At 56.8% G+C, this 27,685-nt stretch overlaps 1 protein-coding gene across 1 annotated transcript in view; it reads left to right on the top strand.

The window, feature by feature from the left end:
- The window catches only part of THSD4 (thrombospondin type 1 domain containing 4), a 394,254-nt gene that overhangs the window by 17,694 nt on the left and 348,875 nt on the right, over window positions 1–27,685 (top strand). The window contains exons 2-3 of the mRNA XM_070054744.2: window positions 450–552; window positions 13,723–13,792. Of these exons, the coding sequence (XP_069910845.2) occupies window positions 524–552; window positions 13,723–13,792 (99 nt within the window). The 5' untranslated portion in view covers window positions 450–523. The remainder of the gene's footprint in view (window positions 1–449; window positions 553–13,722; window positions 13,793–27,685) is intronic.

Raw genomic sequence — 27,685 nt, 5'->3', positions numbered from 1 at the left:
GGGCTGGGAATTCAGAGCCGCCGGCCCCAGCAAACCCTGCCTCCATCCCTGGGACCCCGTGCACCTGCGTGTGCTGGCTTTTCAGAACTCACCCTGCTGCTGCCTGTGTGTGCCGGGTCTTTGTGTCCCTTCCTGGGAAGGCTGAGGGCGGACCCGCCGTGGCTGAGTCCCCCGTGAGCCGTGGAGCTGGGTCTCTGTGCGGCTCTGCCTCACGCCAGCTGCCCTGGGCACGGGGTCTGACACCTTCCATGGGCAGGCCCTGTGCGGTGTCCCGAGGACTTGTCGCATGCTCATGTTTCAGCCGCGGAAACTCTGCCAGCCGTTAACCGGGCTCTGACATTTTTGTCTTCATATCTTCCATTTGCTCACTTCTGGTTCCACTGACCTGGTTGGAATCTAGAATCTTCTCCATGCAGAGATGCTAAAAATAGCCCTGCTCTTTCCTGTAGGCGTCGACACCGCTCGGGACCACAGAGCATCGGCAGCACCTCCCAGGAGCCCGGCTTGCCGGGGACGCGGCATCATGGTCTCCCGCTTCACGAGGGCTCTCAGGTGGGTGAGCAGTTGAAAGAGAAGGTGCAAGAGTAAGAAAGTGGATATCTGTGTTTGACTGTTTCGATTCTTAAAAAATTATTTGAAGGCAGAACAAAAGGGAGCGAGAGACACACACATACACGTACACACAGAGAGATCGTCCATCCGTTGGTTCTCTCGCCCAATGGCTGCAACAGCCAGGGCTGGGCCAGGCTGAAGCCAGGAGCCTGGAACTCCATCCGGGTCTCCCAGGTGGGTGGCAGGAACTTGGTTACTTGGGCCCCCATCTGCTGTTTCCTGGTGCCTGAGCAGAAATGCTGGATTGGAAGTGGAGCAGCTGGGACTCAAACCCAGGCTCTGCGATCTGGGACGCGGGCGTCCTACGTGGAGGCTTAACCTGCTGTGCCACAACGCACCGTCTTCAAATGCTCTTCAAAAAGTTGACCCGAAGTCTGGAAAGAGGAGGAAGCAGGTTTTGCTCAGAGTTGCATCGTTGGAGCCGGCTTGTAGGGTAGCCTCCCCTGCCCCGTAACTGTCCAGCAGCCCAAGGCCGGGAGTGCCCAGTGAAGGCGGCGTGCTCCGTAAGGGGTGAGCAGGACAGGGCCATGTGGGACTGCCCAGCCAGGCCGGGAGCCCTCCCCGCTCGGGCCCACGCCAGGCGCATGCCTGGGTAGAGTGTGTGTGTGTGTGTGTGTGTGTGCATGTGTGTGGAGTTGCCTAGGGAACCTGAAACAAGCAGATGCCTACAGGCTTACAGTCCCAAGACACACCCACAGCCACGGGTCTTCACCTGTGGCGTGCACACAGCGTGTCCGGTCCGAGCGGACTCCAAGGGGCTCCAGGAAAATGGTGACGATCGTGTCAGTTTGCCGGTGCTCAGCAGGTCTGGGGGTCGAGGCATAGGCTTTGCTGCTGTTGTTTGTTATTTTTGTTTTTTCCATTACGTGTTTTCCACGAGTTACCAGAGAGGGTGGGAGAGGCTTGGTTCTGTGGCCTCCTGTGGCCTGTGTGACCCAGTCACTCCGGGATCAGCCTAGGTGGTGTCTGGGGCACTCCCGAGGGAAGGCATTGTGCCTAATGTGAGTGAGTGTGTGTGCATTTCCATTTTCATGTATTTGTTATTTTTTAAAAGTGATTTATTTATTTGAAAATCAGAGGCACAGACAGAGAGGGACAGACAGACAGACACACACACACACACACACACACACACAGAGATCTTCCATCTGCTGGCTCACTCCCTAGGTGGCCACAATGGCCAGTACTGGGCCAGGCAGGAGCCAGGAGCTTCATCTGGGTCTCCCATGTGGGTGCAGGGGCCCAAACACTTGGGCCATCGGCTGCTGCTTTTTCCAGGCCATTAGCAGGGAGCTGGATCAGAAGTGGAGTGGCAGGGTCTTGAACTGGTGCCCGTATGGGGTGCCGGTGTCGTAGGTGGTAGCCTTACCTGGTACGTCACAACGCCAGCCCCCGGTTTGTGTGTTTCTGAACCGTGACGTACCAAAGAGTTGAAGAGCCAATTCTGGATATGAAAGCTGTGGAAGCTTTGAAACTCTTACAAGACCAGTGAGGGCAATGAGGGCGGCGGCAGCTGGCCCCGTGGGTCCCCTCCAGAGCATGTGGTTGGGCACTAGGACCCGATGGGAGACCTGGTCAGAACGGGATGGCTGCAGCCCCAGAGTCCCGGGGACCCTCAGAGCCCAGCGGGGTTTCTTGGGAGAAGTCGCTGCACACAGCTTTCCCGTGGTGCCCTGTGTCCCAGCTGCCGCCTGCTGCTCACCGGGACATCTCCCCAGGAGCCCTGCTGCCCACACGTGGGAAAGAGAAGTGGGAATTTGGGGAGTGGGAGATCCCCAGGCAATCGACTGGGGGTTTCTGTGCAATCCTGTTTTCCTAAACCGGGCTCACCCACGCACCAGTGTGCGTCTGGTTCCAGGGCCCCGTGAGTGTTTTTCAGCCGCAAACCAAACACGCTGTCTGCAGTGTTTGGTTGGTTGGCTGTTTGTGTAAATGCTTCTCCAACTGCTCTGGGGCAGAGGGCCCCAAGAGCAAGAGGTCTTGGACCTCACTGGTGGACGAGAAGTGCATGCGCACACACACACACACACACACACACACGGATGTCGGAAGTGCGTGCACACACACACACGCACACACACAGATGTCGGAAGTGCACACACACACAGACGTCGGAAGTGCATGCACACACACACACAGATGTCGGAAGTGCACACACACACAGACGTCGGAAGTGCATGCACACACACACAGACACACACAGACGTCAGAAGTGCACACACACACAGATGTCGGAAGTGCATGCACACACACACAGACACACACAGACGTCAGAAGTGCACACACACACAGACGTCGGAAGTGCATGCACACACACACAGACACACAGACGTCAGAAGTGCACACACACACAGACGTCGGAAGTGCATGCACACACACAGACGTCGGAAGTGCACACACACGCACACACACAGACGTCGGAAGTGCATGCACACACACAGACGTCGGAAGTGCACACACACGCACACACACAGATGTCGGAAGTGCACACACACACAGACGTCGGAAGTGCACACACATGCACTCACACAGACATCGGAAGTGCACACACACACACAGATGTCGGAAGTGCACACACACGCACACACACAGATGTCGGAAGTGCACACACACAGATGTCGGAAGTGCACACACACACAGACGTCGGAAGTGCACACACACGCACACACACAGATGTCGGAAGTGCATGCACACACACACAGATGTCGGAAGTGCACACACACACAGACGTCGGAAGTGCACACACACACATGCACTACACACAGACGTCGGAAGTGCACACACACACAGACGTCGGAAGTGCACACACACGCACACACACAGATGTCAGAAGTGCACACACACACAGACGTCGGAAGTGCACACACATGCACTCACACAGACGTCGGAAGTGCACACACACACAGACGTCGGAAGTGCACACACACACAGACGTCGGAAGTGCACACACATGCACTCACACAGACGTCGGAAGTGCACGCACACATACACACAGACGTCAGAAGTGCATGCACACACACACACTCAACACAAAGACGTCAGAAGTGCATGCACACACACACAGATGTCGGAAGTGCACACACACACACAGACGTCGGAAGTGCACACACACACACAGACGTCGGAAGTGCACGCACACATACACACAGACGTCAGAAGTGCATGCACACACACACACTCAACACAAAGACGTCAGAAGTGCATGCACACACACACAGATGTCGGAAGTGCACACACACACACAGACGTCGGAAGTGCACACACACACACAGACGTCGGAAGTGCATGCACACACACACACTCAACACAAAGACGTCGGAAGTGCACACACACACAGACGTCGGAAGTGCACACACACACATGCACTACACACAGACGTCGGAAGTGCACACACACACAGACGTCGGAAGTGCACACACATGCACTCACACAGACGTCGGAAGTGCACGCACACATACACACAGACGTCAGAAGTGCATGCACACACACACACTCAACACAAAGACGTCAGAAGTGCATGCACACACACACAGATGTCGGAAGTGCACACACACACACAGACGTCGGAAGTGCACACACACACACAGACGTCGGAAGTGCACGCACACATACACACAGACGTCAGAAGTGCATGCACACACACACACTCAACACAAAGACGTCAGAAGTGCATGCACACACACACAGATGTCGGAAGTGCACACACACACACAGACGTCGGAAGTGCACACACACACACAGACGTCGGAAGTGCATGCACACACACACACTCAACACAAAGACGTCGGAAGTGCACACACACACAGACGTCGGAAGTGCACACACACACATGCACTACACACAGACGTCGGAAGTGCACACACATGCACTCACACAGACGTCGGAAGTGCACACACACACAGACGTCGGAAGTGCACACACACACAGACGTCGGAAGTGCACACACATGCACTCACACAGACGTCGGAAGTGCACGCACACATACACACAGACGTCAGAAGTGCATGCACACACACACACTCAACACAAAGACGTCGGAAGTGCATGCACACACACACACTCAACACAAAGACGTCGGAAGTGCACACACACACAGACGTCGGAAGTGCACACACACACATGCACTACACACAGACGTCGGAAGTGCACACACACGCACACACACAGACGTCGGAAGTGCACACACACGCACACACACAGATGTCAGAAGTGCATGCACACACACGCACACACAGACGTTGGAAGTGCATGCACACACACACGCACACACACACAGACGTTGGAAAATGCACTGCAGAGGGTTCACAAAGTGGACATTCCATTGTCTCTAACAGTTACTCTGGGGTTCTGCGTGTCGCCCTGGAGAGACACAGAGCCGCTGCCCTTTGTTGAGAGGCTGGAGGGGCCTGTGTGCTCACCCGGCGTGGGGGCTGGGGAGGGGCTCTGGGGCAGGGAGAGTCACGGGGGAACCCAGGAGCTGTGGGCACAGTCAGGTTGGCCCCTCAGTGGCCCTGGTCGGTGGGTTGTCCTTGAACCTTGGGCACCGTGAAAAATGCAGGGCAGATGAAATATTTTTTGGATTGAGCGATAACCCAAGGCTAGATCAATGGGAAGGCCAAGGCTAGACCATTGGGTAGGCCAAAGCTAGATGAAAGTGTAAGCCAAGGGTAGACTAGTGGGTAGACCAAGGCTAGATGAAAGTGTAGGCCAAGGCTAGACCAAAGGGTAGGCCACGGTTAGACCAAGGCATGCTTGCTACCATTACAAATTATTGAGTGAGAGCTTTTGAGGAGACACGTGTATTGTTAGGGATGGTGGTTTCACAGCTCTTACGGAGGCGAGCTCTGGGTCTTCTTATAGGCTTGACAGGTGGCTGGCCCTGGGTCACGAGTCTGGTTTCGGTCATAGAAAAAGTAACATTTTTCATTTCCTTGGTAGACCTCACTCAAATGTGATCACTTTAACGTCTGCAGCTCTGCCGTTCTTTTGTTTTTTTTAAAGACTTATTTTATTTATTTGAAAGGCAGAGTGGAGGTGGGGGGGGGAGAGGGAGAGAGAGGGAGAGAGAGAGAGAACGCCCCAAGCATAGACTGCACAGGTGCACAGGTGCCTGAAGGGAGCGAATGGGAATCGCTCCGTGGAGAACCCTGTGATGGCCCAGAAGGGCCCAGTTCATGTCCCTGTGCAGGGATGAGCAAGTGGGGAAGGAGGGAGAGGCCAGGCCTGGACCCTGTGGTCTGACACCTGTTGGTGCTCATCAGGTGGGGCATCTGGCTCGCACACCACTGCCCGCTGATGCTTGGTCAATACGTGTGGGACGCGGAGTGAATCCCTCCACAGTGGTCAGTGCAGAAGTGACCGGCTCTGAGTTCTATCTTTCTGAGCAGGGTGCCGTAGTTCATTGCTGAAGTGGGCCAGGGCGTGGCCTCACATGCACTCTGCACGCATACCTTGAACACTTCATTCGTAGCTTTAAACGCATGCACATCCGCGTACCAAGGTTTTAACATGGGGTGGAGGGAGTTCCTCCGCACACGGCCGGATGGCATGTCTCCTCCACGCAGCACTCCCACACGGCCCTGTCTGGGGGTTCCCCGTGGGCTGTTCACGAGTGCAGTGATCTGCAGACACAGCCGTTCTAGGTAGCTGTTTGTGCCACCATCACCTGCAGTTGTCTCGACCATGCCTTAATCTGCAGCAGTTTTTAGATTTCCCCTTGGCTGCCTGCCTCCTGTGAGCCTTCCGCGGGTGTGCGGCTCTGCTTCTGTAGCGACATCCAACATGGTCCCTTGCTTGTAGGCCCCTAGTTCTTGTTGGGCTTGGGTGTGAATAGAATGTTGGGTGTTTTTACAGAGCGACAGCAACAGGTGTGGGCAGGCCAGCAAGAGTTGTCGTCAGGGATAGTGGGAGTGTGCAGAGCCCCATCTTTCTGCTTTCTCAGGCCATAGCAGAGAGCTGGATCGGAAGTGGAGCAGCTGGGACTCGAACTGGCACCCATATGGGATGCTGGCACTGCAGGTGGCAGCTTTACCTGTTATTCCACAATGCCAGCCCCACAGCTTTGATTTTTCTCTGTGCCTGGCACAGCCAGCCTGTCCCTGTCACTGACTCCTTGCTGGAACATTCAGCACCCAATTTGGGCTCAGTGGAGTTAAGGTGTGATTGCAGGTGCTGTGTACACTGTGCCTCTGAGGGGTGAGAAGCTACTCCTATGTGAACTGTCCCCAGGGGACCATCTCGCTCTTCCGGCTCCTCTGTGTCTCCACAGGGAGACTGCCTGGGAAATACTGCTGTGGTACAGGCAGGCTGTGCCCACTGCTGTCCCAGCTGGGGGTGGAGGAGCCGTGCCCACTGCTGTCCTCTCTGGGGATGGAGCAGCCGTGCCCACTGCTGTCCCAGCTGGGGATGGAGGAGCCGTGCCCACTGCTGTCCCAGCTGGGGATGGAGGAGCCGTGCCCACTGCTGTCCCAGCTGGGGACGGAGCAGCCGTGCCCACTGCTGTCCTAGCTGGGGGTGGAGGAGCCGTGCCCACTGCTGTCCTAGCTGGGGGTGGAGGAGCCGTGCCCACTGCTGTCCCAGCTGGGGATGGAGGAGCCGTGCCCACTGCTGTCCTAGCTGAGGATGGAGGAGCCATGCCCACTGCTGTCCCGGCTGGGGGTGGAGCAGCCGTGCCCACTGCTGTCCTAGCTGGGGATGGAGGAGCCGTGCCCACTGTGCCCCTCCCTGGGGGTGGAGGAGCCGTGCCCATTGCACACTTGCCCTAGAAAGTACCTTTCCCAGGAAGGGGAACTGGCTGACCGGTGCTCTGCGGGACGATGCTCACGGGTCCCGGGAGGAAGCTACGAGAATACGTGTGTGGTTCCAAGGGTGCGTTTACATGCGTGCAGGCCAGGCGAGGCTTCCCCTGAGCCTGCGTGGTCTGGCCAAGTTGTGCTTCACTGTCAGTGCCAAGGCCAAGGCAGACCGGGTTATGAGGACGCAGGCTCCTAGGTGGAGCAGGCCAGAGACGGGCCTGGTGCCCGTTGGGTTCAGAACACCCCCAGGGTCCAAGCACCATGAGCCTCTGCGTGTACCATGTGGTCCTTCCTCGTGTGGTGTTCTCGCTGGGGCCTCTGGCCTGATGGAGGCCACTTAGGTGCAGCATCGTGCCTCTGCAGAAGCAGGGAAGAGGACAGATGGTGTGTTTTAAAAGCGTAGGGTTTATGCGATCCGCTTCGTTTTGAAGGTCAGAATTCCTCTTGTGAGGCTGTCTTTTTCTTAGCGGCCCCCCGAGGAAGGAGGAACGCTGCACTGAATCGGCAAAATGCAGGCTCGGCGGGAGTTTCTTCTCCGCAGGCCACGCGGGTGGGGAGGTCGCTGCGGCCCTGAGACTGTGGCCCTGGCTGAGCTTGCTGTGGTCTTATCCGCGCCAGGTTGCTCCCGGAGCCTCTCCCGGTGCAGGTGTGGCCTTCACAGTGAAGGTTGCACAGAGGCTGGGACAGGGGGGTGCATGGGCAGCAGAGGGGAGTCCTAGGCCCCAAGTCTGCTCTGTGTGCGTGCTCTCGTGGCCCCAGGCTGGGCAGGGATGCCCCGGGTGTGGGTGCGGGGAGCGAGGCATGTGCACGAGCAGACAGGGTGTCCCGATCAGGATGTGTGCGGGGTGGTGAGCTCAGCCTGGCAGGCGCTCAGTGCTTGCGGTCCGTGTTGCTCTGACTGCTGCCCCTGCAGAGCAGAGCACAGGTCACGACTAAGGGTTCATCCTGGAAGGAGTTCTCCCGGGCACCCGGGGCAGTTCAGCTTCCCCAGGGCTAGGTGGAGGGAAGCAGCGTTTCCACATTGGAACTGACGTGTGGCAGGTGTAGGACACGATGGAAGTGTGAGGTAGGGATGTGGTGCTAAGTAATGTGTGAGGCAGCTGTGTGGCCATACGTGTCACGTGTGGCAGGTTGTGACACTAGATGTAACCTGTGTGGCAGGCGTGTGACACTAGATATAACCTGTGTGGCATGTGTGTGGCACTGGTTGTAACGTGGGAGGCAGCTGTGCAGCACTACATGTGTCTGGCAGCTGTGTGGCCATACATGTCACGTGTGAGCAGGTGTGCAGCACTACATGTGTCTGGCAGCTGTGTGACCATATGTGTCACGTGTGAGCAGGAGTGCAGCACTACATGTGTCTGGCAGCTGTGTGGCCATACGTGTCACGTGTGAGCAGGTGTGCAGCACTACATGTGTCTGACAGCTGTGTGACCATATGTGTCACGTGTGAGCAGGTGTGCAGCACTACATGTGTCTGGCAGCTGTGTGGCCATATGTGTCACGTGTGGGCAGGTGTGCAGCACTACATGTGTCTGGCAGCTGTGTGGCCATACGTGTCATGCGTGAGCAGGTGTGCAGCACTACATGTGTCTGGCAGCTGTGTGACCATACGTGTTGCATGTGAGCAGGTGTTCAGCACTACATGTGTCTGGCAGCTGTGTGGCCATACATGTCACGTGTGGCAGGTGTGCAGCACTACATGTGTCTGGCAGCTGTGTGGCCATACATGTCACGTGTGAGCAGGTGTGCAGCACTACATGTGTCTGGCAGCTGTGTGACCATATGTGTCACGTGTGAGCAGGAGTGCAGCACTACATGTGTCTGGCAGCTGTGTGGCCATACGTGTCACGTGTGAGCAGGTGTGCAGCACTACATGTGTCTGACAGCTGTGTGACCATATGTGTCACGTGTGAGCAGGTGTGCAGCACTACATGTGTCTGGCAGCTGTGTGGCCATATGTGTCACGTGTGGGCAGGTGTGCAGCACTACATGTGTCTGGCAGCTGTGTGGCCATACGTGTCATGCGTGAGCAGGTGTGCAGCACTACATGTGTCTGGCAGCTGTGTGACCATACGTGTTGCATGTGAGCAGGTGTGCAGCACTACATGTGTCTGGCAGCTGTGTGGCCATATGTGTCACGTGTGGCAGGTGTGCAGCACTACATGTGTCTGGCAGCTGTGTGGCCATATGTGTCACGTGTGGCAGGTGTGCAGCACTACATGTGTCTGGCAGCTGTGTGACCATACGTGTTGCATGTGAGCAGGTGTGCAGCACTACATGTGTCTGGCAACTGTGTGATCATACATGTCACATGTGGCAGGAGTGCAGCACTACATGTGTCTGGCAGCTGTGTGACCATATGTGTCATGTGTGAGCAGGAGTGCAGCACTACATGTGTCTGGCAGCTGTGTGGCCATATGTGTCACGTGTGGCAGGTGTGCAGCACTACATGTGTCTGGCAGCTGTGTGGCCATATGTGTCATGTGTGAGCAGGTGTTCAGCACTACATGTGTCTGGCAGCTGTGTGGCCATACATGTCACGTGTGGCAGGTGTGCAGCACTACATGTGTCTGGCAGCTGTGTGGCCATATGTGTCACGTGTGAGCAGGTGTTCAGCACTACATGTGTCTGGCAGCTGTGTGACCATACGTGTCACGTGTGGCAGGTGTGCGGCACTACATGTATCTGACAGCTGTGTGACAAGAGCCACCATCACACGGTGTGTCCGCCTCCTCACGTGAGTCCTATGAGGGTGCATGTAGTGAGGGACACGTGGCAGTGATGTGTGTGGGACACATGTGGCAGTGATGTGTGTGGGAGGGACACATGTGGCAGTGATGTGTGTGGGAGAGACCCATGTGGGAGGGACACATGTCAGACACATATGTGGGAGGGACACACCTGAAGGACATGTGTGGCAATGGTGTGTGTGGGAGAGACCCATGTGGGAGGGACACGTGTGAGGGACACATGTGGCAGTGGTGTGTGTGGCAGTGACATGCGTGGCAGTGTCATGCATGGGAGGGAGCTGCATGGAGGAAGTAGGTGCTGTGAAGGAGGAGAGGCGGGCAGAAGAGAGGACATGGTTCAGGTCGGGTCAGGTGGGCCTGGGGAGACCGGAGCCCTGAGGACCACGGAGCAAATCTGGCAGCCCGGCGTGCAGGTGCTGAGGTCGGTAGCCTCCCGGCCTGCTGCCAGGCCACCTGGGGTGCTCAGTTCCGCAGTGCTGCTTCCCACGGCAGCACAGCGTGTGGGAGGCCGAGGGGACGCGTGCCTCCAGGCTGCCAGGTGTGAGCTTAACAAAACCACAGCGCTTGGCTTTCCTGGAAGGGGCTGGCCATGCCCACAGGGCTGTAGGCGACTCCCACCTGCAGGCCCCAGCTCCTGCCTGGGTCTCTGCATCTCCTCTGGCTTGCAGCAGTGGGGCAGGTTCCTCTGCACCCCTTTTACAGATGAGGAGACTGAGGCCGGGGGAGGTGGTGATCGGCCCGAGGCCCTGCAGCCAAGGAGCCGTGGTGCTGATGGAGGGCTGGGGACCTCGTTTCCTGCCAGGGCCTGTTTGGGTATGGATAGCATCACTCCTGGGCCGTGCGGAGTTACCGACTTAGAAATCAGCCTGCTGTAGTGTGGTTGGATTTTGAATCCCGCCTGAGGTTGCCTTGGCAGGGCCTGACCCAGTGATGTCCAGGCCTTCATGGGCACCCCAGGAAGAGGATAGACTGGGTCTGGCCAGGGCACTCGGGGGAAGCAGCCTCCTCTCCCAGCATTGTCCGGAGACCCTGCTGTCCTCAAGGCTCCTGCCCAGATGTGGGGGGACGGGTCTGGGGCAGCTTCTGTGGCCCCATGCCGGTTTGACCAACGGTGTCATTTTTAAGCTAAGCCCTCCAAAAGCATGTGTCACTGTGGGTGTCGGGGTAGGGTTACTGGTGCTGTCCTGGGCCGGCAGGCATCCGCGTCCGGGTTCTCCTCTCCTGCTGGTCCTTGGGGTATGTCCCCATCACGGAGGGTCTCCCGCGTGGCTGTGCCTGAGCTGCCTGGCCCCTGGCGGCCCCTGCCCCCAGCTCCTGCACAGCAGGGCAGAGGCCACGCATCTGCCTCGTGGGGGTGGCCTCTCCCTGGTGAGCAGCCTGCCTGGGTGGGGTTCTTCCTGGAGAGGCCGAGGCCAGCGTGCTGCCCTTGTTCCTGGGGAACAAGGAGCTCAAGAAATACTGGCGCTCCCTCCCGCCCACCCACCTCGTTCAGTGCCCCCAGCAGACACCCAGCCAGCTGGGTCTCCAAACACCAGCAAGCCCTCCAGGCGCGAACCAGGAATGATGCCCTCTGCATGGTGTGCGGAACCTCCCCCTGTCCTTCCCATAGGGTCCTGCCTGGCACCCCACCTCTCCAAGGACATCTCTGCCTTGCAAACTTCTGCCCTGGTCCAGCCCCCGTGCGACAGGTGGGAGGAGGTGTGGGCTGGAGCACCCACTGCAGGTCTACCCTAGGTCTGTGACGGCCGCTGTGGTCCCCAGCTCTGTGGCAGCCCACGCGTTTGCACCTCAGGACACGTGGGTCCCTGGGCTCCAGGTCTCATCACGTGCAGGCTCTCTAGGCCTGCTGGGGGCACCTGCTCATTAGCATCAACATGGGGTAGGGCGGGTCCTGGGATCTTCAGATGGGAGGGGGAAGCCTCAGATGTCTGTGGGCTCTCCTCCTCGTCACCCCTCCTGTGTCCTCCCTGGGTGGGGGCGATTTCATGTCTCTCAGTTGTGCTAGAGGCCTCAAAAAGTTTGAGAGCTGGGTGTTGTCTGCAGGATAAGATGCCGCCTAAGGGGCAGGTGTGGGGTGCAGCAGTCACATCTCCTCCTGGGCCTTGCATGATCCATGGAGGAGTATCCTGTGTGAGTCCCACTTCCGAGTCCAGCTTCCTGCTCATGCACACCCTGGAGGCTCGAGCAGTTGGGTCCCCACAACCCATGTGGCAGCCCCAGGTTGGACTCCAGCCTGGCCCCGTCCTGGCTGTTGTGGGCATTTGGGGAGTGAAGCAGCAGACGGAAAGTCTCTTCATCGGCCTGTTTCTCTGTCTCTTCCTCCCCGTCTTCCAAATTAAAATGAAAAAGAAATGAACATTTTAGAAGATGCTGATCGGGACACCACGTCCCCACATCCGAGTGCCTGGGTTCGCTTCCCGGCCCTGCTAATGCACACTCTGGGAAGCACCACTGACGGCCCGAGTAATTGGGTCCCTGCCGCCACCCGTGTGGGAGACCTGGACTGAGCGCTGGGCTCCCTGCTTGGCTTGGCTCAGTCCCAGCTGTTGTAGGTATTTGGGGAGTGAACCAGCAGAAGGGAGTTCTCTCTCTGCCTTTCAAAACCACCACAAACCAGATGTGGACTTCCGCATTCCTGAGGTTAGCTGTGGACAAAGGTCAGAAGCTGTGGGCCTCTTTGCAGGAGGCCCTCAGTAAGGCGCTGCTGATCGGAGGCCAGGTCTTAGGCAGCATCCGCTCACCTGAGCGGTCCTCCCGGAGCCTGGGGCGTGGCCGCTCCGGGAGCCAAAGTCACCCAGGGCCGCTCTGTGTGGCGCTGGGATCCCAAGGTCGCATGTCCTCTCCAGCACGCGCTGCTGTCCTGGGCCCGCTGCTCCCACCCACGCCGTCCCTGGATTTGGTGACAGGCCTCAGTCAGGGCTGGGGCCAGCAGGGCTCCACGCAGCTGTGCCACCCACGGGGGACCGTGGAGGGTGGAGGGGCAGTGACCATCACCCCCAGGACTTACTCTTGTCAAGCACAGGGGGTGGCCTGCCCTGTCTTCCCCTACCTACTCTCTAGCATCTGTTGCTGTCCCCACTCCCGGGGAGGGGGACTGGGCTCCTAGAGAATGATTGTCCTGACTTGGATGCCCTGTGGGGAAAGGTGTGGAGACGGCAGCCAGGTCTGTCCCGTGGCCAGTCCTCCACGCAACGGCCTCCTGTGGGTGACCAGCCCTCCACGTGATGGCCTCCTGTGGGTGACCAGCCCTCCATGTGACGGCCTCCTGTGGGGTCTCCACCATGTCTGTGCCGTGGCCAGCCCTCCATGTGACGGCCTCCTATGAATGGCCAGCCCTCCACGTGACGGCTTCCTGTGGGTGACCAGTCCTCCACATGACGGCCACCTGTGGGGTCTCCACCACGTCTGTCCCGTGGCCAGCCCTCCACATGACAGCCTCCTGTTGGGGCTCCACCACGTCTGTCCAGGGCTGGCTCGGACCCTTCTCCCGTGGTCGTGACTGGGCAGTGCGCCTCCTGCTGGGCGACACGCTCACGGCCCCGCCTGCTGTGCTTCCTCCTCAGAGTCCTGGGCTCCCTCCTGCTGCTTGGGCTCCCGCTCATCTGTTCGCAGCCCTCCACGGACCACAGAAAGGTAAGCGGCCGCCTAGAGCCGGCTCCTGCAGCCACCGCCAGTTCTGGGGGAGGGGGTGTACGGGGGCCACCTGGACAGTACCTTCCCATCCCGCCTTGGCCTTGGACTTAAAGATGAAGCTGTGCCCACAGTGAGGCTCTGCCCCGTGTCCCTGTAGAGCGGCAGCTGAGGCAAGGTTGGGAGCAGACTCCACAAAGGCCTGGGCAGGACTCAGAGAAGGCACTGTGCAAGGGGGCATCAGTGTGGAGTTTTGACCCCCTCCAAGGGTACCATCAAGGTCAAGGGGAGGGGTGGTGAGAGAAGAGAGCCCCTACAGGGGACTAAGGCCAGTGATTGCAGGACAGCCACTGCCAGTGGCAGTCAGGCAGGGAGGGGGGCAAGGAGGGGTCAGGGAGGGGGAACGTGGGCCCATCCTTCCTCCCACGCCCATCTCCTGTTGGGAACTCCCTTTGGCTGAACCCAACCAGGAGACAAAAGACAAGAAGCCTTGGCTCAGTCCCCACAGGCCACACTCCTGGGCCACTGGTTGAGGGGAGAAAGATGCAAAGGGCATTGGGAGGGGTGGGTACACAGTAGCCATGGTCCTCCTTGGCTGTGTGTGGGTTACAGCAGGGAACCGTCCAGCCCTGTGTAGGGCAAGTGCATAGCTCCAGCCATGGTGTCCCTGGGGCTGTGTGGGTCACAGCAGGGACTGTCCACCCGTGTGTAGGGCAGGTGCACAGCTCCAGCCATGTCCCCCTCGGGCTGTGTGGGTCACAGCAGGGACCATGCACCTGTGTATAGGGCAGGTGCCCAGCTCCAGCCATGTCCCCCTTGGGCTGTGTGGGGGTCACAGCAGGGACCGTCCACCTGTGTGTAGGGAAGGTGCACAGCTCCAGCCATGGTCCCCCTGGGGCTGTGTGGGTCACAGCAGGGACCGTCCACCTGTGTGTAGGGCAGGTGCACAGCTCCAGCCATGGTGTCCCTGGGGCTGTGTGGGTCACAGCAGGGACCGTCCACCTGTGTGTAGGGCAGGTGCACAGCTCCAGCCATGGTGTCCCTGGGGCTGTGTGGGTCACAGCAGGGACCGTGCACCTGTGTATAGGACAGGTGCACAGCCCCAGCCATGGTCCCCCTTGGGCTGTGTGGGTCACAGCAGGGACCGTGCACCCGTGTGTAGGGCAGGTGCACAGCTCCAGCCATGGTCCCCCTTGGGCTGTGTGGGTCACAGCAGGGACCGTCCAGCCCTGAGCCTCATGCTGACCTGCAGTGGGGCAGGTGCCTGAGCAGCGTTTCCTTAGACACAGATGCAGGAAGTGACTGAGTAGCCCCCACCTCACCGACTGCTACCCGGGAGCCCCTGGTGTCTCCCTGTGTGACATTCGGGCTCCCAGGAGGAAGGCAGAGGCTTGCTCCTCAGTGCGACAGAGTTGCTCAGGGCCAGAGAGGGGCGTCTGAGAAGAGAGGTGCGTGGCTTTGCCCACCCAGGGTCCTTCCTGGAAGGGTCTCTGCCTTCTCCTGTGATGGGTCTGTTTCTTGTGTTCCTGCCTCTTGGCCTGCATCCCCAGCTCAGCTGTCTGTTCTGTGAGTGTGGGGTCTTGCCGGTCCCACCATGCTCCCAGCTCCATGGCCTGCGAGTGGCAGGTGCACAGTGAAATGCTTGTTGATTGACTGGCAGATGGAATGCAAAGCCTGGCTGAGACCTGAGCATCATGTTGTTGGGTTTGCTTGGAGTTTTACACCTGGTCGCCTCACTGCATCACCGCGTCGCAGCACAGCAGGGACCGCTGCGGGTCTGTGCTGTGAAGTTGCATCATTTATTCACATCTGGAGGGATAGGGTCGTTGATCCCAATACCAGTTCCTCCTCCCGCCTGCTGCTGCTGTCCCCTCGCTCTGGTGGGTGCCATCATCGTAACTGAAGCTAATTCACAGGCGACCATTTTACTTTGCTCGCTCTCTCTCGCTCGCTCTCTCTCATTTTTCCAGCTGACCTGGATACGAACGCACAGCCTGGGATTGGTCCCCAGATGGGTTCCACCTTCCTCTTTCTTAAGGTGTTCTGAGAGGTGGAGGGAAGGGGGGTTTCTGAGCTGCTCTGAGTATCCTGTCCAGATGGTACCCCCTTTATCAAGCCAGTATTAAGAACTTTGCGGTAGAAAGAAAGGTCGAGTTTCATGTATTTGTGTGTGTGTGTGTGTTTATCCATTCCTTGACTTGGAGGATGTGCATTTGAGTGTGCCAGATACACGTGCGTTGGCTGCCAGTGTCACCGCTGTTTGCCCAGGAGGAGGGGGTGGGTGCACACTCTGGATGCCTCACCGGAGCTTGTGAGCCCCTGGCTGCCATCCGGGGCCTGTTCTGCAGCCCCTGGTGGCAGCACCGTGCCGGCGGCGATGGCATCCGTTCCTTCCTGCAAGGCCGGAAACTCAGCAGTGCTCATGAAAACCCGGGTCGGCCGCCTCTCTTCTAAGGGGCACTGTGAGCACTCTGGGGTTTTTCAGCCGCAAAGCCTACCGCAGTAACTGCTTCTGTGGCCTGAATGCAGAGGTAGGTGGTATGTAGGTGGCTGAGTGTGGCCCTGTTCCAGTACAGCTGATGTATAAGAACATCTGTTGAGCTAGGTGTGGCCGCCCTGTGCTGTGGACGGGCTAGGAGGGGCTTAGTCGTGTGCGTCTCTGGAGCTTGGTCTCCTCCTGGAAACGCAAAGAATTTGGGAGGGAAAAAAAAGTCCGTTTCTCCTGATCCGAGCACAAGACGTAGGGTTGCTATCACCTGTTTTCACGACTTAGAGAGATCAGGACTGAATTGTTGCCGACCCCAGCTCCTCTCCCCGTCTTCAGCAGCGAACCTTCAGCAGCGAGCAGCCGAAAGATTAGACCACCATGTTCAGTGAGTTCCCCAGGGACAGCGCCGTTAATCTGCGCGTGGCAGCCTCGTGTGTGTGTGTGCACAGGGCTGCCGAGGCTGGCTGCCGGCCCCTCTGACGGGCGTGCACAGGGCTGCATGATGGCTGCCGGGCGTGCGGATGCTGAGGCTGGCCGCTGGCCTCTCCCGACGGGCGTGCGGAAGCCGAGGCTGGCCGCTGGCCTCTCTGACGGGCGTGCGGAAGCCGAGGCTGGCCGCTGGCCTCTCTGACGGGCGTGCACAGGGCTGCCGAGGCTGGCCGCTGGCCTCTGTGACGGGCGTGCACAGGGCTGCCGAGGCTGGCCGCTGGCCTCTCTGACGGGCATGCGGATGCCGAGGCTGGCCGCTGGCCTCTGTGACGGGCGTGCACAGGGCTGCCGAGGCTGGCCGCTGGCCTCTCTGACGGCCATGGGGATGCCGAGACTGGCCGCTGGCCTCTCTGACGGTTGTGCGGATGCCGAGGCTGGCTGCGGGCCTCTCCGAGGAGCCTGTGGTGGACGCATTGTGTGTGCCACTTACTCTGCGGCGCAGGGGGCAGATGTGAATCCCGAGAGCACCGCGTTTCTGAGCCTGCTCCGGCGCTGGGCTGCGGCTCTGCCGGAACTACCCAATATAGTCGGAAGACAGGGTCCCGGCTGCGGAGCGTGAGTGGCTCTTTCCAGATGGTTCTATCCAGACGGGCTCCCCTTGCTCCTACAACACGCGTCACGGGAGCATTTGCTCAGCCTCCACCCACCCCTGCGACGTGGCAAATGATTGTATTTTAGAAGCTCCCTTGGTTTCACTCGTGGATAAGGTGAGACAAAGGGCAGGAAACCCTTGGCCGTCTTTAGCAGAAAGAGTAAGATACGCATGCGCGTAGGTTGCAGGCAGCTCTTCAGTGAAGGAGACCCTGCCGCCTGCCCAGCGCAGGTGCACTGGGTCCCTCCGCCCCTGCTCTACTCAGGAAGCGCTAGGAGGCTGCAGATGGACGGACAGACGTGGGCGTGACTCACAGCCGCTTAACTTCATTGGGGTTCATATTTTTATTAAGAACACGCATGTGTAGAGTTGGAAACGACAAGCAGGAAGTCAAGACTCCCCGCCAGGGCCGCCGGCCGAAGGGAACTCCAGCCTGTTATTTATAAACTTTCGAACAACGAGAGCAGTGACACTGCAGAGCGGGGAAGGGGCCGAAGGCTGTTTGTGCTGCTGGCCGATAAGCTGGTCTCAGGGCGGCGGGAGGGGCCTCCAGGCGGGTCAGAGCTGCCGCGGTGCCCTGCCCTGGAGCCGGGACTAAGGGTCCCTCGGCAGTGCCTGGCGGCTGGATGGGGATCGGACACCTGCATGGGAGCCAGGAGGAGCTTCAGGTTTCACAGAGCATCTCACGGCACCGCCGCTGCTCTGACGAAGAGGAAGGAACAGGGAGCCTTTGGGAGAGGCATTAGGGAATCTCTCGTGTGAAGTCGGCATGGCTTTCTTTTTAATTTTTTAAGATTTGGTTTATTTATTTGAAAGGAAGAGTTGGAGTAGGAGGGGGGAGAGGGGGATCTTCCATCCACTAGTTCACTCCAAAAGTGCCTGCTGCAGCCAGGGCTGGGCTGGGCTGGGCTGGAGCCTGGAACTCCATCTGGGTGTCTCATGTGGGTGGCAGGGACACGAGTACTGGGAGCATCTGCTGCTGCTTCCCAGGTGCCTCTCTCTCTCTCTCTCTCTCTCTCTTTTAAAGATTTATTTATTTTTTGAAAGGCAGAGTTAGAGAGAGAGAGAGAGGGAGGGAGGGAGGAAGAGGTCTTCCATCTGCTGGTTCACTCCCTAATTAGCCGCAATGGCCAGAGCTGGGCCGATCTGAAGCAGGAGCCAGGAGCTTCATCCAGGTCTCCCACGTGGGTGCAGGGGCCCAAGGACTTGGGCCATCTTCCACTGCTTTCCCAGGTCATAGCAGAGAGCTGGATTGGAAGTGGAGCAGCCAGGACTCAAACAGGTGCCCATCTGGGATGCCAGCACTGCAGGTGGTGGCTTTGCCCGCGGCGCCACAGCACTGGCCCCAGGTGCGTCTCTGGAGCTGAGCACTCAAGTGGCTCCTCTGCCCCTAGGTATTCATCACACAAGATGGACCACACAGCGGCCAAAACACGCACACAGCAGTGTTCATAGCAGCTCCATTTGCAGTTACCTCAAACTGGCAGCAAGAGAATGGGTGGATATAGTCTACATGAAGAATAAAAACAAATGAAACTGATGCTGGTATAATCATGAGAACAGCAAATGGAAATGTAAACCGATGCTGTCTCCAGGCTCACACCTGCAAGCACAGAGCACCACACAAGATAAGGGAAGGCGACGAGATTTGCCGTCCCACCTGAAACGCACACGACACAGTCGTCCTGCAGAACCCTGGGCTTGGGAACAGGAGCCCAGGGTCCCTCAGACGTGAACAGAATCCCAGGGTTTCCCCGCTTCCTGCCCTGAGAGGGTTTCCCGGCCGCAGTGCCGGGAGACGGGCACCAGGCAGCACCTCTGGGGCTCCTTGAGTTCAGAGGGCGCCTGGGTCAGCCAGGGCAGAGTCCCAGAGGGGAGAGGACGCGGCATGGTGCTGGTGAGCCCTTGCCTCTGAAGCCGGGGATGGGAACGGTGGAGAGAATGAAGGGAGCAGCACCTAGGGTGTGCGCAGGGCCAGGAGTGGTGACGCTTCCAGCAGCCGGAGCTCATGGTCACCACCCAGGAGCCGCCGAGGGGAGGACACGGCATGCTCCAGCCTCAGGCTGCGCCTGCGCTGCACCTGCCAACAAGTCCTAGACGCAACCATGGGAAGATGGAACCGCCTCTAAATTAGCCGTGTCCCAGGGCCAACCTGGGGGGGTAGGAGTACAGAGACCCAGGGTCAATGCAAGACGGCCAGCACTCAGAGGTTGCCAGGCAACATCGAGGCAGAAAGACAGAAACATTTTCTCAACAGGGAGAAGAAAAATCACCTGTGTCCAAGCAACTCAGAACTCGCCCATTTCAGAATTAATAAAATACTGTTAAAGGTTAGTAAAACTGTATTCCATACAGACACACAGTTCTGTAGAGCTTTGGGAAATATAAAAAAACCCAGAGATCAAACTGCCTGAGCTGTGCCCGTGGGGTTTGGGATGGAAGGTGGCTGGGGTGAGGTTGTTGGTGGACTAGAAGCTGGAGGAGAGAAGACACGTGAACATGAAGCTGTAATAATGGAAACTCTCCACAAGGAAGCACAGAAGGAAAAAAAAATTTTTTAAAGATTTTATGTATGTATTTGAGAGGCAGAGTTACAGACAGGAGAGAGGAGACAGAGAGATCTTCCATCTGCTGATTCATTTCCTAAATGGCCACAATGGCTGGAACTGAGCCTATCTGCAGCCGGGAGCCAGGAGCTTCCCCCTGGTCTTCCACGTGGGTGCAGGGGCCCAAGGGCTTGGGCCATCTTCCACTGCTTTCCCAGGCCACAGCAGAGAGCTGGATTGGAAATGGAGCAGCCGGGACTAGAACCCACACCCATATGGGATGCTGGTCTTGCAGGTGGAGACTTAGCCTACTGCGCCACAGTGCTGGTTCCAGAAAAGAGAAGTTTTAAAAGATGAACTGAACGTCAGTGAGCTCTGTGGACTCCCAGTGCCAGCAACGTGGAACAAATGGCCGGATGTCCTGTCATGGTCAAACTGCTTCCAACCAGCGATGGGCAGAAAAATGTAAAATTCGCTCGGGAGGAAAGACACCTTTTGTACACAGGGACAGAGGCTGGTATGACAGGTGAATCCTTGACTCTGTCACACGTGTGGGAGGTGCGGCCCCTTTAAAGTGCTGGAAGTTCAGCCATCAGCTTGGGTTCTTTCCAGATGAAGGTAGAATGAAGACGTCTCGAGACACAGATGCTGCACCACACCCGCCCCCGGAGCTGTCAAAGGGAGTTCAGAGGCAACACGGTCTGCACGAGGGAACCATGTGGGTCCATGTAGAAGGATTTTTCTGACTATTTAAATTTCTTTTAAATAAAAATCGCAATATGGGGGCCAACATTGTGGTATAGCCGGTAAAGTCACTACCTCTGATGGTGACATCCCATATGGGCACCTGTTTGATCTCAGGTGCTCCACTTCTGATCCAGCTCCCTGCTAATGCCCCTGGGAAAGCAGTGGAGGATGGCCCGAGTGCTTGGGCCCTTGTACCCAGATGGGAAACCTGGAAGAAACTCCTGGCTCCTGGCTTTGTCCCGGCCCAGCCCTGGCTGTTGTGCCCATCTGGGGAACGAAGCAGGGGATGGAAGATTGAGCTCTGTCTCTCCCTCTCTCTCTGTAACTCTGCCTTTCAAATAAATAAATATTGTTTAAAATATGCATATGAATCTGCAACAATGATTAGTAAAATATACGACAACAATGGCATAAGTTCCAGAAACGGTTGTAAGGTTCTTCTTATATGTAAAATGGTATTCTGTTATTTAAAGGAATGCTGTGATAAATTAAAAATGTAAGCTATAACCCCAAAGCAGCCACCAAAGTAACAGAGAATTTTAGCCCAAAATGCCAGAAAAAGAAAATAAAGCAGAATCCTAAAAGTACTCAGTTAAATGGGATAGATTCTCTGTGTGTATGTCAGGAACCTCAGTATCTAAGAAAACCATTTTCCCCAAATCAATCTATAGATTTGACACAATTCCAATAAAATACTGGGAAGTAGACATTTTTTGCAGGAATGGATAAATATTAAAAAATCCCTATCGAGGGGCAGGTGCTTGGTGTGGTGGTTGGGACACTGCTCGAGACGGCCACGTACCACATCAGAGTGCCTGGGCTTGAGCCGCTCCAGCTTCCTGCTAATGCACACCTCGGGAGGCAGCAGGTGATGGGAGCCCTGGACTGAGCGTCCAGCTCCTGGCTCGCCCAGCTGCTGTGGGGCATTTGGGGAGTGGACCAGCAGATGGGAGAGAGCAGTCTCCCCGTGTGAGATGGCTGTGTGCACCTGTGCCGAGAGACTGAGCGCGTCCCTGTGAGGTTGAGAACAGCTGCACACTGTTCTGCAGGATCCAGGAAGGACGCTTAGTCACCCACGCTGGAAAGTCAGACGGCAGGTTATGCTCTTGTGTGTCAAACACCCCGCAGAATCCACAAGAAGACTGTCAGCCCAGCAAAGCTGCAGGATCCAGAAATCAATGTGGAGAGTCAGTTGCCTGTGTGTACACTAAGTATGACCAATCTGAATGGGAAATTAGGGGAGCACTGCCATCCACAGTAACATCAGAGGGAGAAAAGTGCTTGGGAATTAACCAAGGAGGTAAAGACTTGAGCAGTGAAAGCATTAAAATGCTGCTGAGAGAAAAGAAAGAAGATACAGACAAACGTAAGACATCCCATGTTCATGGATGGCAAGACTTGATACTGTTAGGATGTCTGTATGTCTGTGCTACCCACAGTGACTCGTGCATGGATTGCTGCCCCTGTCGAAATCCCAATGACATTTTCTGTGGAGACAGGGAAAAAAAACTCCCTAAAGCTCAGGCGAAATTTTAGGAAACCCCAAGTTGCCAAAAATAATCTTGAAGAAGGGGAACAGGGGCTGGTGCTGTGGTGTTGTGGGTAAAGCCACTTCCTGCAGTGCTGGCATCCCATTGGACACCAGTTTGAGTCCTGGCTGCTCCACTTCCAATCCTGCTCTCTGCTGTGGCCTAGGAAAGCAGTAGAACATGACCCAAATCCTTGGGCCCTGCCCCACATGGGAGACCCAGAAGAAGCTCCTGGCTTCAGATCAGCCCAGGTCTGACTGTTGTGGCCATTTGGGGAGTGAACCAGCCGATCGAAGAACTCTCTCTCTCTGCTTCTCTGTAACTCTGCCTTTCAAATAAATAAATAATAAATCTTAAAAAAACCAATTTGCATTCCTGCCAACAGTGCATAAGATTGCTCTATAAAAAGGGGTGGGGGACAAAGCCGGAGGACTCACACTTTCTGGTATTAAAACTGACTACAAAGCCACAGTAACACAAAGAGTGTGGTACTTACAGAGAGACGGACATGTCAGTCAGCTGAATAAAAGACCCCAGACAACAGCTCTAGCATTTGTGGCCAATGATTTTGACCAAGGCCATTTGATGGGTAAGGGTAGTGTTTTTTTTTGTTTGTTTGTTTGTTTTAACAAATGATGCTGAGAAAATTAAATATCCACATATAAAAGAACGAAAGCCACTTGGGCCTCCTGCTTTCTACATCAGAGGGCATGGTCTGAGTCCAGGCTGCTCTGCTTCCAGGCCAGCTTCCTGCTAATGTGCACCCTGGGAGGCAGTGGGGATGGCTTGCATGGTTGTGTCCCTAGTGCCACTTGTCCTTGTCAGTATCCACCCCAGAACCACAGCGTGAGGGAAGTGGATCCCAGCAGGTGTCGGCCAGGGCGCTTTCTAATGAAAGATAGAACTGAGGAGCCACGGGCGTTTCTGCATACGAGGACTGGAGAAGGTGAGAGACCTCTGGCTGAGGCTGCCCGCATCTCCTGGATTCAGACCCAGCGGCAGGAAGATCCGCCTTGCTTCCATGAGGAGTGGAGCTGTAGGTTGCAACCCTCGCGGTGCTGCAGGAAGAAAACCACCTGTGTGTTTGACTTGGGAATAGTGAGGAAGACCTGGCCGTGAGGCTGCTTCTTTGTTGGGGTCCCGACTCCCCTCCAAATTGTAGATTTCCTCTCTGTGGGTAGGCAGCCCAGCAGGGAACACACAGCTCCACCCTTGCTTGCTGGCTCTGCACACCCTGCCCTTTGGGCTCTCTCTCTCTCTCTCTCTCTCTCTGTCTCTCTGTCTCTCTCTCTCTCCCCAGCCGGGCTGAGCCGCCTTGATGTGGCTCTCCATCCTCCCAGCTCGTGCAGTCTCCCAGGGCTACAGAAGGAAGCCCTGGCCGGCTCCCTCCCCTGCTATGGCTCCTTTTGCTAACGCTGTGTCTGCTGTGGGTCCCTCAGTCTCCAGACTGAACAGAGACGTGGACGACCTGGAGAAACGGGGCCTCATACTCCATGTCAGGACGCCCCGAGCCATGCTAAGGACCCTCAGAGGAGGCAGAGGCAGGCTCTGGGCCTCCAGTGGGGGAGCCTGCGAAGCGGGGGCCAGCACCCCACATTTTTCATACAAAAATGGAACGCGTTGAGGTTGGAGCGTTCCTGCTCTGTGACACCCTCTGCTCTGATTTCTTACTCTTTTTTTGGTATTTAATTGCTACTAAGTTTAGGGGCAAGAAATCTTTGTTTTTCTGTATGTAAATATTTCTTTTTTCTCCCAAGTATTTTGCTGTCTCACAGAAACAGGCCCACAGCGCACGAGTATAAATTCCTTCTTTGGAAGTTTACAGTCTCGTCTGTAACAGTATTTCAAAGTAAATGCAGCCTGAGTTTGTTTTTCTTGTCCGAACAAACTGTCCCTAATGTTTGTGCCTCAATCACAAGCAGAGAAGCCAGACTGGAAGAGTTCACGGTTCCGTGCGTTCCCACCTCAGCACAGTGACCCTGGGGCAGTCCATGGTTCTAGGAAAAAGGGTATTTTGCGGCTTTCATTTTTTTCTCCAAATCTCCATTCCCTCCCATGCCTATACACACAAAACTCAAACCATAAAAGGTATTTTTAAAATAACTCTTAAATTCCCCACTGTGTTCTTGTTCCAGGCCAGGATGCAGTCAGAACAAGGTTCTGAGAGACAGAGGACTTAGCACTTGGCCACGAATCTTAGTGTTTGGGCAAGAAATGGAGCCTGCTTGCTAAGGCCCACCTTCTCCCGGGAGGTGCGGTCTGATTCTTTAAGAAATAATGTCTCTTATTGTTTTTAATCTACTTGAAAGGCAGAGTGACAGTGAGAGGGAAAGCAAGAGAGGGAGAGAAGGGGGGTAATCTTCCATCCATGGGTTCACTCCCCAAATGCCAGCAATACACAGGGCTGTGCTAGGTTTGGATCGGGAGCTTAGAACGCCATCCAGTCTCCCACATGGGTGGCAGGGACCTGGGCCATCATCGGCCTCCCAGCATGCATTAGCAAGGAGCTGGATCAGAAGCGGAAGAGCTGCAACTCGGATGTGGGATGTGGGTGTTCCGAGTAACTGCCTAAACCACCTCTCCAACATGTCCACCCTTGATTCTTTATAAAAAGTTTTAAAAATGTATTTTTAGGGAGGGAGGGGGGAAGGAGGAAGGAGAGAGAGAGAGAGAGAGAGAGAGAGAGATGCCCCCGTCTGCTGGTTTCCTTTCTAAACACAGCAGGGCTGAAGCTGGGAACCTGGAACTCAATCCAGATGCCCCACGTGGGCAGCAGGGACCCAACTATTGAGCTAACACCTGCTGCCTCCTTTAGGCTGCGCATTAGCAGGAAACTAGAGTCAGAGGCCAGAGCTGGGATTCGAACCCAGGTCATCTGCTGTGGGGTACTGTTGTCTTAACTGTGAGGCTAAACCCCCTGCCCTGGAGGGTGGAGGAAGTATGCCAGCTGTGGGAGACGGGGTTGAATTCCTGGCTCCTGGCTGCAACGTGGCCCAGCCCTGGCCCTTGCAGGCATTTGGACGGTCAGCCAGTGCATGGGGGCTCTCTCTCTCTCTCTCTCTCTTTCTGCTTCTCAAATAAACTTTTTGTAAGTTCATGGAAAAAGGGAATTAAAGAGCAATTTCTGTTGCTGTAGTTGTTGCTTGTCGTTGCTGTGCCTAGGGCTGGCTCTGCTGTACAAGCCGGACACAAGCCCTGCTCATCAAAGCCGTCCCTTGGGCTGTCGCCGGCTCCTCTGTCCAGCCCCAGCTGCGGCCGGGTCTCAGCCTGGTGCTGTCGGGTTCTTTCCTGCAGGGCTGCCCTGTGCACTGTCAAGTGGCCAGCGGCCTCGCTGGTCTGTCTGCCGGTGACGACGACCGGGACGTCGCCAGGCATTGCTGGGCGTCCCTCAAGGCGGCCCCGTGGCCGCCCTGCTGTCCAGGGAGGCTGCTGGCCGCCTGCCCTCTCGTCAGGCTGGGGCTGCCTCCTTGTGAGTCGCACTGTGAGTGCCTCCTAAACCGTATGTGGGTCACTCGGCCTGCTCTAGACGGAGGTCTCCCTGGTGGAAGTGGACCCTCCTCTGCTGCAGAAAGCAGGAGGAGGGTCCCTCCCAGGGCTTCTGGGCCAGCTGCCCTCGAGACAGCCCAGCCTCGGCAGCTTCAGCATTTCGCCCTCCTCGCTGTAGAGAAGCCAGGGGCGCGTAGGGCTCTGGCTGTGTGGCCGGGGCACCATGGACTCCGGCCAGGTTTCTGCTGTCACCGCTGAGCTCTGCTGGGTAGCATGGACCCCATGTGTGCTGGGGGCGCGGGGGCGCTGACTCTCGGGCCAACACTTGTATCTGTGCAGCACGGATGAGGGGACACCTCAGGTTGGAGACAGTGAGTCCACTGCTCCCCTGTGGCTTCCAGCCTGGGCACCTGCCCGCTGTGCCCTCGCCCTGCCTGCCCGCAGCCTGCCCGGCTCGCAGAGGGCTTCTCCCGGCTGTGTTCTAAGCAGAGCCGGCTCCCGTGCTCCAGCCAGGTCCCTGACGGCTGCCCACTCGTCACTCTCCCCGCCGCACGAGGAAAGGGGCAGCTTTGCTTCTGTTCTGTTTTCCCGGCCGTGAGGTCCCGGCGGAGAGCCCTTGCCTCTGTTTCTTCCCTGGATTTGGGCTGCCCTGACAGACAAAGCTCATGGAGAGGTGTAAACTGGACTTCTAAAGTGGATTAAATCCTGAGGCCAGCTGCAGGTGTGTTCCCTGGGACAGCAAGTTGTCTGCTGAGACAGTGCAGGCTGCACAAAGCTACCCCTATTACGGGGCCCCATGGGAATCTTACTGCTGGGAACATTGTTCACAGTGTGTCAGCCACCAGGAGGTGTGGCAACTTTTTCCCATGACATCGAAAGACAGTGGTGTTGGGTCCTGACTCGGACCAAATCCCACGCACTGGGGCTGGCACTGTGGCGTAGAGGGTTAACCTCCTCCTGCGGTGCCAGCATCCCACGTGGGCATCGGTTCAAGTCCTAGCTGCTCCAGTTCTGATCTAGTTCTCTACTATGGCCTGGGAAAGCAGTAGAAGATGGCCCAGCACCTGTCCCACGTGGGAGACCTGGAGGAAGCTCCTGGCTCCTGGCTTTGGATTGACCCAGCTCCGGCTGTTGCAGCCATCTGGGGAGCAGACCAGTGGATGCAAGACCTATCTCTCTCTGTCTGTAACTCTGCTTCTCAAATAAATAAACCTGCAAAACAAACAAACAAACAGATAAACCACGGGTTACCTGAGTTCTCTTTCGCCTGCGCTGGCTTCCTTCTGCCAGGGTCCTGTGGCTCTTCCTTTAATATTCAACTTTGTATCAATACCCTGGCCTTCCAGAGGGTTGGCCCTGTAGTTTTGTTTTCTTTTTCTATCTTTCTTCAAACATTTATTTAATTGAAAGGCAGAGTTATAGGCCGGGGTTGCGGGGAGAGACAGAAAAAGAGGTCTTCCATCCTCTGGTTTACTTCCCAAATGGCCTTAACAGCCAGGGCTGGGCCAGGCTGAAGCTAGGAGCCAGGAGCTTCTTCTGGGTCTCCCACGTGAGTGCAGGGGCCCAAGGACTTGGACCATCTTCTGCTGCTTTCCCAGACCACAGCAGAGAGCTGGATCAGAAGTGGAGCAGCTGGGACTTGAAGCAGCGCCCATATGGGTTGCTGGCACCGCAGGCAGCGGCTTCACCTGCTACACCACAGTGCGGGCCCCTATTTTTGTGTTCTTTAACCACGCATCTTTAGGTAGCACTCGGAGAAGATGAAGGGCCTGGCACATCAGCGCGGGTGAAGTATGTTTGATCTTTGTGGTTGTTCCTGAGTGCCACAGAGAACATCCTGTCCTCTCCTTTGTTCTGCTCCGGTGCTCACGTGGGAAGCACACAGGACGCGGACACGTGGCCTGCGCAGGGCAGGCCTCCGGTTCAGTCTGGATTTGTTCTTGGACTTTGCTGGGATGTGTTTGCTGTAGGCGCCGGCCCCTCCTGACGAGGTGCAGGGCCTGGCCAGAGTCTGGGAAC

The sequence above is a fragment of the Oryctolagus cuniculus genome, chromosome 12 (assembly GCF_051225735.1).
Source record: "Oryctolagus cuniculus isolate XC-2025 breed Fujian yellow rabbit chromosome 12, ASM5122573v1, whole genome shotgun sequence".
NCBI classification, from domain to species: Eukaryota; Metazoa; Chordata; class Mammalia; order Lagomorpha; family Leporidae; genus Oryctolagus; species Oryctolagus cuniculus.
This window is presented reverse-complemented; position numbering and strand designations above follow the sequence as displayed.